This window comes from Galeopterus variegatus, unplaced genomic scaffold (genome assembly GCF_000696425.1).
Source record: "Galeopterus variegatus unplaced genomic scaffold, G_variegatus-3.0.2 Scaffold737, whole genome shotgun sequence".
NCBI lineage: Eukaryota > Metazoa > Chordata > Mammalia > Dermoptera > Cynocephalidae > Galeopterus > Galeopterus variegatus.
In genome coordinates this window covers 44,971-60,569 of record NW_007726848.1, presented here as the reverse complement: position 1 = coordinate 60,569, position 15,599 = coordinate 44,971, and the positions used below count along the sequence as shown (strand labels likewise).

Sequence of the window (15,599 nt, the reverse complement as noted above, 5' to 3'; positions counted from 1 at the left end):
GGATTGTTATGAAGATTAAACAAGTAAAGCCCTTAGAAAGTACCTGCCAATATAAACACTTAAGTTTACCTGCTATTATGAAAAGCAAGAAGAGGCGGCAATGAAAGAGGTATCGGGCACTATTCTAAAAGCACATGTATTATTTCTGTTAATCCTCACAATAAATTCAAGAGGTAGTTCTTCTTACTGTCCGCACTCTGCAGATGAGAAAAGTGAGAAACTGAGCAGTTAAGTAACTTGTCACAGTTACACAGAGTGGTGGAGCCAGGCAGTTCAACCCGGAGCCAGGCAGTTCAACCCGGAGCCAGGCAGTTCAACCCGGAGCCAGGCAGTTCAACCCGAAACCTGCAGAACTCAACCTTGAAACAAACTGCTCCACATCCGCAAAAGCTTTGTTAAATGGACCCTTCACCTTGTGGCCTAACTCAGTCCTTCAGCATCACCATCAACCATTTCTCCTCCGCTCTCGGGTTCAGCTCCCTACTCCTTTCAAGACTCGGGTTAACACACTCTATCCTCTATTATTCCTTGTTAATGACATTGGCCAATCTTGTCTCATTCTCTAAGGATTTCTGATATTTGCCTCAGTCTTTCCAACACAAGCCTTGCCATGGTGTTGGTGACTTCACCATCCATGAGGATGATCCATCCAACACCTTAGCTGTACTTCATCTTCCACCTCCTGACTTCCCCATCTTTTACTACCAGCCATAGCCATGCACTGGACCCTCTCATAGGAGAACGGTCTACCTCTGCAGTATCAAATTCATATACCCTATTGTCTGACCACATCGAACTTTATCTCCCTCCAGTTTTCTGAACAGTTACTCCAAACAACAACTACTGTTCAGCCTTGTCAAGACCCCAGTCCCTTGTATCTTCTCTTTTCTATCTGCCCTTCTTTCCTTTCCATTAACTCAGATCTCACAGTCTATCACTTCAACCATTTTCTTGCTGGTGTTCTAAATTTCTTTACCCCATTGTCTACCCATTGATTCACCCTGGAAAAACCCTAATCCCTATCAATCTAACTGCCCACTTTCTTGAAACTATACCTAGACAGCTACATAGGCTGAAAGGAAAAAAAAAAAAAATCATATAGCCACCTAAATTTGTGTCATTGTTAAGTCACGGTCTGCAATTGCAACACTGCACAGCAACCAACCCTTCTGTTTCCCTGATCACTCCTCACCCTTGGTCTTCACCACAGCTTCTTCAATCCTACTCAGCTCAAATCACTACCCCACCACAATTCAGTCACACACAACAAAATGACCTCACATTCAACCTCATCAGCATTTAACCACCTCTAGTCCCTTTTAAAAAGGAAAGTCACCCCCAATCTTCCTGCCCCTCCAGTTCCAGCCCTCTTTCTTCTCTTTCATGGTGAGATGTCTGGCAAGGCTTAACTGCAGCAGCACTGGCTCATCTCCCACTCCTGCAGTAACCTGCACCCCACACTTGGCCTCTGACAGCCCTTTGGCCAAGGTCACCACTTATGTGACTCTTGTGGTAACTTTTCAGTCATTATCTTCCATATCTGGGCAACATTTAACAAAACCAGCCACTTCCTCCTTCTGGAAACAGTCTCTATCCTCAGCCTGCTTGACACCATACTCTGCAGGTTTTCTTCCAACCTCTTGGTGCTCTTTCTCCCAGGCTCCTTTTTAGGTTCCTTTTCTTTTGGTGACTCCATAAGAACTGTGTGCCTACTATGCACCAGCACTGACTGAGGAACTGGGCTTCCTCAGGGTTCCTCCCTTCCCACCCTGCACCACCCAGCCCTCGTGCATGGCCATGGCTTCAGCTCTCATCTAAGCTGATGTAAAAGGCATATAGATAAGTTAGAGTGGTTGAGTGAATAAATGATAAATAAATTACATAAAGGCAGCTTTATAATCCTTTAAATCACAGCCTTAGAGAGAGAGAATGAAAAGAAAGATAGCTATTCCAGGAAGGATATAAGATGATTGAAAACTTTTTGAAATAAAAGAGATATTTGGTTAAGAATGTGAACTCACATATTAGCCAGACGGAGGTTCAAATTCTGTCTCCATCAGGTATTGAACATGAATTTCTCTAAGCCTCAGTTTTCTAATCTCTAAAAGGATAATACTAAATGAATAATGAAAAATACTTAGCACTATGCCTCCTAAATAATGATATTAACAATATAATATAGTATAGTAGGTAGCAAGTAACAATAAGTGTCAAGTATTACTTTTAACTACATCTCCAAACCTCATCTCTGAGTTTCCATCTATCTACTTGAAATCTCAACTTTGTACAAAAATACTTTGTATAAAAAATACTTTGTACAAGCAGCTCAAACTCAGTCACTCTGAAACCAAATTCCTCACTTACTCTCCCAACTCAGTATTCCTTCAAGTGTTACCTATCACAGTGCATGACTCCACAAGCCACCTCAGTGCCTGCGGTGGTTTTAAAATATGCCAATAAATTCTACAACCTTCCTCCCAAGAGATGTCTATCTCCTGTCCTTGAACCTTTGTGACTGTCTTGATGAGGAGAACACAGTGGACATGATGCTGCATCACTGCTGAGGATAGGTTAGAAAATACCAGGCAACTTCTGCCAGTTTCTCTTGGTACGTTTGCTCTGCGAGCCTTCAGCCTCAATATAAGAAGTCCAGCTATCCTGAGGCCATCACTCATAGAAAGGGCACATGAAGAGAGACGCCCCAGTTGTCTGCACTTGTCTAGCACCCAAATGCAATGCTCCCAGGTTAGATGCCAGACATGTGTATGAAAAAGGCTGAGACAACCCCAGACACCATCTGATTATAACTTCATGAGGAATCCTGAGCAAGAACTGCCTAGTAGAACCCAGTCAACCCCCAGATTCATGGGTAAAATAAATTGCTACTATCTTGAGGCAGTTTCTTACTCAGTAATAGATAACCAAAACAATGCTGAAACCAAAACCTGAGAATTAGCCCTGAGATCTCTTCTGTTCTCATCTTCCACATCCAATTACAAAATTCTAGCAATTCTTAAATGTTGCTCAAATCCATCTACTTTTCTGTATCCCTCCTGCCCCTACCTGGTTGTGAACATCATCATCTCATTCCTGTATCAGGACATCTTCCTAACTAGTTTTGCTCCGAGCTTCCCTTCCTTTGCTATCCTTCTCTATGCTGCTGCCAGATCTGACCCTGTCATTGCAGGCACTCTTTTTAGGTTTCCATGATGTGACCCTAGGAGGGTTCTGCAGCTTCATGTCTCCAAACCCTGATACATGGAGCCTTTGAAATTTTCTGAAGTCATGGGTTTACTCAGCTCCAAGTCTCTGCACAGCTGTTCCCTCTGCCTGGCCCTTGCCCTGCCTTTCACTGGGCCAACTCTACTCAACTTCAATGCTGCAGATTAAAAATAACTCCTCTAGGAAGTGCTCCTTGGCCCTCACGTCTAGGTCAAGTTCCCATTTCATGTGCTCCCTTAGTAACCTTTATTTCCCTCTAAATAAAGTACACTACTCCAAAACGTAATTGCTTAATTTTCATCATACAGGAGTGTAAGTACCTGAAAGCAGGCCAATGTCTTATTCACTTGTATATCACGAGGGCTCAGAACAGCACCAGAACGTAAAAGACTTATAAAAAAAAGTAAAGTGGCTGAGTGAATGAATGATATATAAGTTATGTAAAGGCAACTTTACAATCACTTAAATCATACAATTGGAAAGAAAGAATGGAAAAAAGACAGCACCAGAACGTAAAAGACATAAAAAAAAGTAAAGTGGCTGAGTGAATGAATGATATATAAATTATGTAAAGGCAACTTTACAATCACTTAAATCATACAATTGGAAAGAAAGAATGGAAAAAAGATAACTAAAATGGGAAGGAAATAAGATGACAAAAATTTTGAAATAAAAGAGACATTTGAGATTATCTAACTAATACCATCTTTTTGTAGGTGAAAAAACTTCAGTCAATGACTGACTGGTTTGCCTAAGCCACCACATTTAGTTAGCAGCAAAACCACGAACAAAATTGGGTCAGTTGTCTCCCATGGTACCTCTTCAGATGTCAGAATTTTCAAATGAATCATACAACTGAATTATATAATACAGGAATTTCAAACAAACAAGTTTCTCCAGATTTGGAGGAAAAAAATAAAGGCTGCTTTATAATCCTCTTGTATTATATTGTACTCATGCCTGGACATCTGGAAGTAGGTCTGGGCAACCTCAAATTTCTTTGGAGTCAATACCCATCAGAATGGCTAAATAAATGACTAATAATACAAAGTGTTGATGAGGATATGGAATGACTGAAAGTCTCTTACACTAGTAGTGGGAGTCTAATTGGCACAACCACTTTGGAAAAATGTTTGGCAGTCTTTAGTAAAACTAAATTCACTATACAGTCTCTTACTCTCAAACTCCATTCCTGGTACGCACCCAACAAAAATGAGTGCTTATTTCCACTAAAACACATACAATAATAGTGATTGTAGCCACTTTATTCCAAATATCCAAAATCTGGATATTTAAATGCCCATCAACAAAAATCTAAATGTCCATCAAAAGAATGAGTAAATTAGTAATAGTATAGTCATACAATAGATGATTAAATTGCAATGAAAAAGAACAAATTACTGATTCATGCAACAAAATGGATAAATCTCACAGGCAGTTTGAGTGAAAACAAATCACACACGAAAGAGTACATATCTGTAATTCCATTTATGTGAAGTTCAAAATCAGGCAAAACTAATGTATGGCAGTATTACCTGGGAAGAGACACAAGGGAAACATAAATGTTTTACATCTCCATCTGGGGATGATTACAGGTACAGGTACATACAAATTTATCTAGCTGTACCTTTAACACTTACGTAGTTTACTGTATGTATCTAACTTATACCTCAATTTTTCAAAAAAGACAACTTCTTTAGATGAATAAAAATTTCAGTTAAAAAAATGATAGGTAACTTTATAGAAAACCTTATATTCATAGAGTACAGAACGGACATTATCTCATTCCACCCTCAAAAAACCCTATGTTAAAGTTTCTTTGTAAATAATAAGTCTCAGATCATTTAATAGTCATAATTGCCATCTTAAAAAAAAATCTCTGAATAAGAATAGGAAGAGAATAGATAACAAATATTAGATTGACAGTAAAAATTAACATTTCTTGGAATTAGGAGAAAGCATATTATTTTTAAATATGGATAAACTACATAACAGACCAAAAGAACATATCTTGTCCTAGGTCAAGGACAACTTTTTGATGCCCAGCTCTTAAAATGTACAAGAAAAAATGTGTTCCTACATAATGTTTAGTTAAATTATTTCACAAAAATTGTATACTGCCAGTTTTGGAGGGGGAAAAAAATCCCCATGGTGTCACTAGGAGGGAAAAAATTTAAAACATCAAGGACATACACAGAGACAGAGAGGTGGGGGCAGGGGAGCAGGGAGAAGGGATCACATCATCTACAACTGCCCCCCTTCTGTTGATGCCTTTGTATTATATTGAGTCATATGGCCTCTCAAACCAATCTGTATAGAAATTTTAATGTTTTTTTTAAAAAAGCACTTCATAGTTTATTGATTTTTTATATTTTATTAGTGTTAATAATCACAGAAGCTCTGATGCTATCTGAACTTTGCAAATGAGGAAACTGAGGTTGAGGGTGATTTGTCTTAGACCAAGTTTCCAGCATTTGGAGTTTGTCTTCTTTTTTGGTAACTGGCTGGTATGTGAATCTAAACCCTTGACCTTGGTATTATATAGAGTTTTAGAAATAAGTACATCCTAAATACAAACATACAAACTTGAGAACTGATAAAGGATTGTCATCTTTTTATTCTACCAGGTGATGAAATTTTAAGAATGAGAGAGGAAAGAGGGAGATATTACCATTCATTACGCTTTCAAAATAGAGAGGATATTCTAATAGCCACAAAAAATTGAGAAGATATAATCTCAATTTTCTTTAAATCTGTAAATGAAATGTATGACTTTTTAACACTCTCCTGATTTTTCCATTTTGCCACAGGCTGAAATTTGGGAAGCACTTTACATGACACAGATAACAGGTGGAATACCTGAGACAGGATTCACACTCAGTTCTTTTTCTTTATCACAATAATAAAAATATGTACAGATCAAGGTTACAGACGTGTCACCAATCCTTCTAACAACAGAGGCAGCTGTGATTACTCAATTCTTCCTGACCCTAGGGTTCCTCAACCATAAAACAGGAATAATACCTCCTACACCTCGCAGAGGGCTATTGAAAAGATTAATCAAAAGGTGAATTCCAATTAAGCTTAAGTACTTCCCACAGAATCCAGCACAGAGTAAATTCTCAGTAAGTATTAATTAGCATCACTATCACCAACTTTATCACTAAATTTTGACTTATATCCAGGCAATATTCTGAGTGCATTACAAACATTATCCATTTAATCAATATCAAAAGCTTGAAAATGCAGGTACCTTTTGACCCAACAAATCTATTTCTAGAACTTGATCATAAAGCAAAAATAACCAAAAGCATCAGAAACATTGCATATAATAATCTACCTTTTAGAGATTCACTGCGTAAATTAGCATGTTAAATGCTGTACAATAAAAAAATCTTGTTAGACTTTGTTTAACCCAGTTTTCCAAACTTACTTGGCATTGGAACCCCTTCTCGTAGAAAGACCCACTAAAGTACCATAGAACTACTGTGCTACAATATACTGTTATAAAAACCCAGAAGTATTTACATGGATTGTTCATTACAGCACTATGTATAACAGCCAAAATTGGAGCAAACATAAAATATCAATGAAAAGGTGGTATAATGCAAGAAATTCATGTTACAGAAGAGAAATTATTAAATGTAAACATTCATACATATAAAAAGCAGGTTATAAAACAATATCTTCATTATGATACCAGGTTGATTTCTTATATGAATGAGTGAGCCCACAGAACAACATACTAAAATGTTAACTGGTTTTCTGTGGGTTGCCAGATTATAAATATATATTTTTTCCATTGTGCTTTGCTGCACTTTCCAAATTTCCTTCAGTAAGTTTTTACTTTAATAATAAACACATTACCAATATAACATGTTCTTACACAAGCACAAATATATACATATTCAGTACATGTGTTAATATGATTAAAAAATGACGAATGTAAAGTGTAGAACATAAACTGATGATTCATAATAAAGGCCGAAATGCACATCATAAAATTCCATTAAACAGCTTATATGATTCATGTATAATACTAAAGACAAGTAAACACATACATAATCCCATGTCTCAAAACCAATACTTACTCTCTTCTGTGAGCTTCTTACAAAATCCAAATAAGACCTCTACATATAGCCAGAAATGGCAACACCCAAACCAAAATATAAAACAAATATCTACTGATCTGCACACAGCAACATTTGTTAATCTTAAAATCATTATTAGGGAAGGAAAAAAAGCAAGTTTCAAAAAGATAAGGGTGGTTATGTTACAATCTCTGTAAAATTTTTAACACACATAAAAAATACCATATATATATGTATACATGCATATGAGGGTACTACAAAAAGTTCATGAAAAAAAGAATTAAAATACAATATTAATCTTTCCACAAACTTTTTGAAGAACCCTCATATATAATAAAAATGCAAAAATGTACATGAGAACATGGATAGTTGTCACCACTGAGAAGAGTGGAGGAAGAAAGCATGGGGGGTGGGGACTCCCGGAGGCCTCAGCTGGGGCCATAAAACTTTCATTGTTTTTAAAATAAGAGCATGAAAGTTTTTAAGTTAAAAATGGCAAAATATTTACACCTGTCCAATCAGGGAAGCAGGTACATAGAAGTCTGTTATATTATTTTTTGTAACTTTTCTGAATGCTTGTAAATAATTCATAATTAAAAATAAAACTTTGGAAGAGTTGTATTTTATTTTAGCTCCTGACTCCATGTCTAAATTGATTAGGAACAGGTACAGTTTTGTGTCTCAATCAATGGTCCTGGAATGGCTCCAGATTGTCATCGCCTTCCACAAAAGCAAAAGGCCAGTGAAGCAGCTATCCTGTTGAAAAAAGAACCTGCAAGAATCCCTCTCAGGGAAACATGGACACAATTACTAGGGGATAAGTCTTCAACCCTGAGAGAGATGGTCCAGAGGTCACAACAGTTCCCAGAAAATCCAGGTACAAAGGAACCTGGTAAATGAGACTGTCCTGCAAATCCAACTTTTCAAATGGTTAGTTACTATCAAAATCATATAGGTGTCTTTGGCTATAAGACACTCAGAAACGAGGGTCAACCAGAACTGAGCTTCTTAGACTCATCCAAACACCTACAGCATTTGGGGAAATGGCAGGGGAGAGCCGCAGCATAATTAAAGGGGGCCGCAGGCTCCAAAGTAAAAGCCCATTGTTAACTCCATTTGTGAGAGTTACGGGGGAAATTTCCATTTCTTGTGACAGTAGTCACCCCTTATCCACAGTTTTGCTTTCCGCAGTTTCAGTTGCCCACAGACAACTGCAGCCTGAAAATATTAATTGGAAATTTCCAGAAATCAACATTTAATAAACTTTAAATTCCGCCACTCTGAGTAGCATGATGAAATCACCCCTTTGTCCAGCATATCCAGGCTGTACATACTACCTGCCCATTAGCCACTTAGTAGCAGTCTTGGTTATCAGATTGAAAAAACATAATATATGAGAAGATTCATACTATCTGAGGTTTCAGGCATCCTCTGGGAGTCTTGGAACATATCCCCCATGGGTAAAGGGGAACTACCGTGTCTACAATGCAGTTATCGGAGCTTCCCTAAAAATACTTCCTTCTCTTCATCCTATCTCAGAAATAAGTCCTTTATAGTTAATGTCATCGAAGGACTTTGCCCAACTGAAGTTCATAAGCAAAAGGCTGCTTGTGGCCTACTGTCTGCTAGGGACAGCCCCACTTTGCAGGCAGCACTGGGTAAAGGAACATAGCAGACTTAAAACAAACAAATAGACCCTGAGTCTCAGTAACCGCTTCAACAGAAACTGGGGCTTGTGGCAGGCAGGAATGTGCCCCTAAAAGTGACACTAGGAGGCTGAGTAACAAGGTTGCCTGGAAATGCAGCTGTGGTCACTTGATGGAACATTAGATGCTTGAAGATCACCTCAGTGACCACAGTAAGGACACTGTGGGGCAAGAGGCTCAGCATACAACACAGTTCTCTTCCTAGGCACCTTCTCTGTAATGGTCAATTGGGAGAGCCAAATCCTTAAGGACAAGGAATCATCAGCCAGCATGCTCATGGCCCCTGCTTTAACCTGGCAGTGGCCAAGGAGCACTTTTCTGTACCTGTTTACCTAAGAAGCGGTATCCTTGATACTCAACTGTAAACAGAAGTAAATACTTCACTGTAAATACTTAAGTATTCACATGAAACACATTATAAACATTTCAAGTGTATTCCAACAGCTTTAACACCAAGCTGCCCAGCATAAAAGAGAAGGTATTCCAGGTGGAAGGCAGTGTGTCCTAGCAGACACTAGGCCACAATCCTGTCTCAGCTATGGTCATGTGCCACATAACGACATTTCAGTCAACTATGGACCACATATACGACGGTGATCCTGTAAGATTATAATGGCTATACCATACGGCCTAGGGGTATAGTAGACTATACCATCTAGGTTTGTGTAAGTACACTCTATGATGTTCCCACAACGATGAAATCAGTTAACAACGCATTTCTTAGAATATACCCTCATCATTAAGCAATGCATGACTGTACTTGAGAGCTGCGTGAACTTGAGGAAATTACACAACCTTTCTGAGTCTCAGTTTAATACCATTACATGTGGAAAGCACTTACAACATTGTCTGGCACACAGTCAGTGCTCAATAAATGTCAATTGATTCTACACTCACAGAGTTGACTACTCCCAGCCTACACACTGCCCACATACCAACAAGCACGTGGCTGAAACATCCTTCAGAATGCAAGCTGCTAGAGGCATGAATCAAGGGCCCTGAGTGTCCTCTCCCAGGACTCACACTGTAAGCTGCAAAAACAGAAGACTGGGAACCAGACCTAACACATCTGTAGAAAAGTTCCTACCTAATGGTATGGATTTTATTAAAACATTTTTGCTATATGAACTCCATAGACAATAGATCTGTTTATTGTGCTCACATTATTTTTATCTAATGAATTATTAATGAAGGAACATTTAATGCCTAATCCAGTTGGCATTAAGACTAAAAAGTGTTCGACCTATATTATTACTTTATAGTCAGTCACAACAAATATAACTTTTGTTCATAGTCATTCAGGGTTAAAAGCAGCATACTTTTTTATCAATAAAAAAGTTCAGTTCACAGATAACTGAACATCATATAAAATCACAAATGTGCCTTCACTGCTCTTTTCAAACGGGCTCCTTTACAACTCACTAGTATCTATGGGCTCTGCCCCTTGTAGCACATCATGAGTTTCTGTTCTTGGTTGATCAGTTAGTTTTTATCCTGAGAATGGTGATGGATTTGTGATAATCCATCCACTTCTCTCACTAGATCTTCCCCACTGACACACAAATTTTTATCATGGCAGATAAAGCCTGTGATCAAGAAACTAGGCCCAATTCACAGTCTATTCAAAGAAGAAATCTTATTAAATTAACCTTATTAAATTTAACCTTATAAAATCCCAAACATAATATACAAATGCAGTGAACATTAATTGACAATTACTGTCCAAGGCTAACAAAACATTTTTACTTGTCATATTTTCAAGTCTAAGTTTACATTTTAGTTCACAATAAAATAAAGAAATACATATAAAATTAGAGAGAAAAACACTACAAAGCAAAGGAGCACATCAGAAGCTACCTCCTCCCCTAGGTGCCTTATTCAACCTGTCCTGCCACAGGCTCCCCTAGAGTCACACACCTGCCAGTCCTGCAGCTAAGGGGGACATCACAACTGAGGGTTCATCCCTACCCCGATGATTTTCAGGGCCATGCACAAAGTAGGGGTTCCATAATTATTTGTTGAATGGGTTAATGAAAACATCAGCATGTGGTTTTATTTTTAAAGGTATTAAAATGCTCAAGAGAGTCCTATGACTTCCTGCTTGCTGAGTACCACTCACAATCTTTTCATATATTGAAACTACTTTAAAAGGAAACCCAGTACTTAACACTAAGCAGTAATAGTCATTCCACGGGAGGTATAATAATATCAGCAACATAATCACAGTACATTAATATTTTATATTCGAAAAGCAATGTGCTGTTTATAAGTCACTTTCCCTCTACTATCTCATTTAATCATTATAAGCATTAAACAGAGTATAAACAATTTTACTGCTATTGTTTTGATGGAATCAGGGGAAAAAAGATGAAATCCAGGGCCGGCCCAGTGGCGCACTGGATAGTGTGCCGCTTGGGAAGCGCAGCGGCGCTCCCGCCGAAATCCAGGGCCGGCCCAGTGGCGCACTGGATAGTGTGCCGCTTGGGAAGCGCAGCGGCGCTCCGGCCCGAGGGTTCGGATCCCCCCCCCCCCCCCCCGCTCACTGGCTGGGCGAGGCACGGGAGCGACACCGAGGGTTGCGATCCCGTATTAAAGCCAAAGTTCGTTGAGAATACCAAGTAGTTCCAAAAAAAAAAAAAAAAGATGAAATCCAGGCCAATCAACATATGACTCAAGACAAAGAGAAAATTTTGAACTGAAAGGAATCTAGAAGTTGATCTTGCCCAACCTCCCAGGAAAACCTGGTAGATGTGCTTTTTTCTTTCTTTATAACTTGACTATTTTCTCCTGTCTTACTCAAAAAGCTCTGCACATTGTCATACTAGTTCTACCTGTCAGGGGAGAGAACGAGTTAAGAAGATGGTACTGCTTGTTGAGGCAGCAGCTAAACTTTGTGAACAGAACTGGCAGGTGTGAATATGGCCTTTAAACGCCATTGTGAAAAGGTGGGGTTTGGGGGGAGGTGTGTAGTATCCTAGAAAGATTCACTTATCAACTGGAAAATAGATTTTTATTTTTAAACAGCCAGCCCAGCTAAACAAAATTATATCCTGATAATCTTAAAGAGTAAAGGATACATTCTGCATTCTGCAGAACAAAACACCTAATCCAAACAGATTTTATCTTGTCTCAGTTTAGAAGCTGGTGAGAAAAGTAGAAATGTCCCTTCCATTCATATTCATTACATTCAACAAGTAAATACTGGGCCCTAACTATGTGTCAGGAATAAAGTCAAGCACTACACCAGGCGATACATTCAATTATTTAGGATAGCAAGTTACCACTATTTCCCTGAACTGAAATCAATAAGAACCTTGCCCCCTCACCTTGGCTGTTTCCTCTAATTGAGAACATTTCTTTTAAGTGAAGAAGTCAACAGCAACCTCTAAGATCACACAGCTTCATCTGTTTTAATATCTCAATCCTATTTAAAAGCTGTTAAAAAATAGCACCTTTACCTTTCTTTTCTTTCTCTTTCCACTATCCTGCAAATAATAAAGGTTAAGTGATGACATCTAGCACAAAGAACAATGGACAATACATACACACAAAGCTCTCTCTTCCAGCTTCCAACAGCGACAAAAACAAGAAAGTCAAATATAGATTAAAAGAAAAAAAAAAAGATGACATACAGCATTATTCCTGTCAAGTGCACTTACTCTGGCCCACTCGGCAAAATCTGGAGTCAAATTTGGCATGAAAGGAGCATTTTTTTTTTTCCTGGAAGGTAAGTAAAAGAACTTGGAAATTTACTTATTTTGAAAATAACATCCCAGACATGGTCAAAGAAATTGATTTTTATTTTTCAGAAATAGAGTTTTTAATAAGGACTATCCAAAGATTATGCATAAGCAAACAAATCAATCTGAAAGGCAGGAAGAAAGGAATGACATGTGGTACATCATTTTCTCTGAAAGTTGATAAGCAAAAAGTAAACACAAAAAGATCACCTCAGGAAGGCTGTTTTTTTGTTTGGGGTTGTTTTGATTTTTGATTTTTTTCCAGTTCGGTTTAATGCTTAAGGATTTTCTTAAATCTTTTCACAGGGGTAACAGTACACTCATAAAAACTGAACTGTTTCCTTTAATATTTTTTGTCACCTTCAAAGAGTAGCCAGTGATTTTTATGACACTGTTTCACTGCACTTGTGAATTCTCAAAAGCATAGTCAAAGCTTTGGATCCCCATACTGGCCAGGCACCCAAAAAATAAAATAAAATACAATAAAGATAAAAGAATAGTTAAGGTAACAAAATAATGATTTTTTTTAATAGGAAAACAAAACTAGGGCATGTGGGGGCATGGCAGGTAAAACAAAGGCCGAGTCAAATTTGGCGCCCACTGATTTTTACACAAAGCTCTTAGTAAATTGGCAAAGAAATTAATCTGCTTTTAGGGTAACCTTGAGCCAAACATTCATCCACCCACCCTTAGACTATGTCTATGTAGAGGTTAACCTGAGTAACCAGTTTCCAATATTGTTTTCACTAAATGCTTTGGCGGTTTTGACACCTCAAAGACAGCTTTGTGATGCAATTTGCAAATTAAAAACACACCCAGTAAATAAAGAAAATAATAAAATGATCAGAACCACCTGAATTTTTTTTTTTTTTTTTTTTGGAACTACTTGGTATTCTCAACGAACTTTGGCTTTAATTTGGGCAGACTGCAAGACAGAACCATAGTAATGTATTTTATAAGATTAGCCACAAAATAATCAGTTATTTAACTTAGAAAATAATCTTTTCAACACACTTGGGAACTCTCAAATTACAGGGCACCTTGCATTTTAAAGAATGCTCACAATCAGAGCAGTAGTGGGTGAATAACATCCCTCTATCACAAGACAGGAAGTATACTGCCATCAACAAATGAACAATAAAACAGCATTTGAACTCAGAATTTTTGACTCAGCTCCACTCACAAGGTCATGCATTAACTGTAATCACCACTCTTCCCAACAAGATCATGAAGCTATAAAGCTTTATAAAGCTGTATTTTATTTTATTTTCTTCATGTAAACTAAAATAAGCCTAAATAAACAGCGTAACAAAACCAATCCTTGCCCCGCGTTTCTTTATCATAAAAGCATTCAGTCTTTTTTAGTACAGCCTTACGTGTAATTCCTAGAAGGCACTGACAAATCGCCAGGCCAATCTGCAGCGGAAAACCGAGTGCATGTGTCCAACGTAATGACAGGAGGGTCAATGTTTCTAACAGTCTGCTTCAACTCTGCATGGCAATAGCGGTTCTGCCTAACACGGTAAACATAGTAATTGTATAGGATCGAACACAGCCCACGTAAATGAGGATCCCTTTGACCACAAAACTGGGAGCTCTGGGGAAAGACAATTTCTGTAACAAAACATGGTGCTCGCATAATTCCACAAACAGACACACACAAGTTCATTTTTCGAATAATGTTCAGTCCCAGCACTCTGTTGACACTTTTCCCACCTAAAGTTCTCAGCAAAGCACCCCAATCCGTGCACAGGGTAAGACTTCGGCATGCACCCACGACCAGAACAGTGGGGCAGTGCCCGCCCCTACCCAGTCCGGTTCTGGCCAGGTTGCGATGTAGTTTAGTCCAGTCTACTTTATGGTAATGCGCTTTTAAAGCCCCGCCGCGACCGAGGTCATAGCTTTAGAGATGTAATAACAACCAAATGACCGGGGCTGCCAGGCACTTAGTGAGCCATTCTGGTTATGGCTCTTTAATAACACCTGGAGTTCTGCTAAAGGGAGAACGGAAAACTCTTGCTTCCCCGGAAAGAAAGTCCTCTGCGGGGAGCGCAAAGGCAAGCAAGGAAACCGGTCGCGGACAGGGACGCCCCGCGGCCGCGGCCCCTTCCCTCAGGCAGCCCCAGCGCGACCTCGCCCCGCAGCCCTACTGGACCGGGCCGCACCTTTACCTGTCAGCTCCAGCGCCGGGCCGCCGCGGCTGCTGCCCCTCGGAGTTCCGGGGACAGCTTCAGAGCCGGCTGCAGGAGAAAGAAGCCCCGAGGCATCCCATCCCAAAGAAAGAAAGCAAAAAGGCTGTTCCTCAAGGCGGGGGGCCACCGGGCACGCCGAGACCCGATAAGCGACACGCCACCCCTTCCCCGCACCTACCAGATAATCCATGTACAGAAACGCCTCAGTTATCCGGAGATCAGACATCCGGCAGCCAAAAGCATCAGGAACGGCTCCGAACCCGGAAAAAAAGCAGCGTCTCTGGCTGCGAGCGAGCAGCCCCTGAAAAAGCCAGCAACAGCGAAAAGAGCCGAGGGCAGCCGAGGAGCCGAAGATTACACAAGGGGCGCGGCGATTGGCCGGGCGGGAGGGCTGAAGGAAGGGAGAGCGCTCATTGGCTGCGGCGCCTATAAAAGGCAGACGGCTGCGGGCGGCAGGAGAGAAGCGCGGGAGAGGAAAGGGTTCTTGTGTGTCGGGCGCAGGGGCGGGAGCGAGGGCGTCGCAGGCGGAAGAGCAAACCGGCAGAGCGGCAAATCGACTGGTGCTGCCGCTGCCGGATTCTGTGTGCTTCCACAGCCTCCCAGTTGCTTAAAGTGCATCCGAGCTCCGTGCGCCAGTGCCAGAGAGCA

The 15,599-nt window shown here is 39.8% G+C and overlaps 1 protein-coding gene across 3 annotated transcripts in view; it reads right to left on the bottom strand.

Annotated features, from left to right (window-relative positions):
- Positions 1-15,263, bottom strand: part of ARL15 (ADP-ribosylation factor-like 15) — a 410,068-nt gene extending 394,805 nt beyond the window's left edge. The window contains exon 1 of one of the 3 annotated variants that reach the window (XM_008571944.1): positions 15,130-15,263. In XM_008571944.1, the coding sequence (XP_008570166.1) occupies positions 15,130-15,177 (48 nt within the window). In that variant the 5' untranslated portion in view covers positions 15,178-15,263. The remainder of the gene's footprint in view (positions 1-15,129) is intronic. The other 2 variants (XM_008571945.1, XM_008571943.1) reach the window with 2 other exon arrangements.
- Positions 15,264-15,599: the final 336 nt, after the last annotated feature.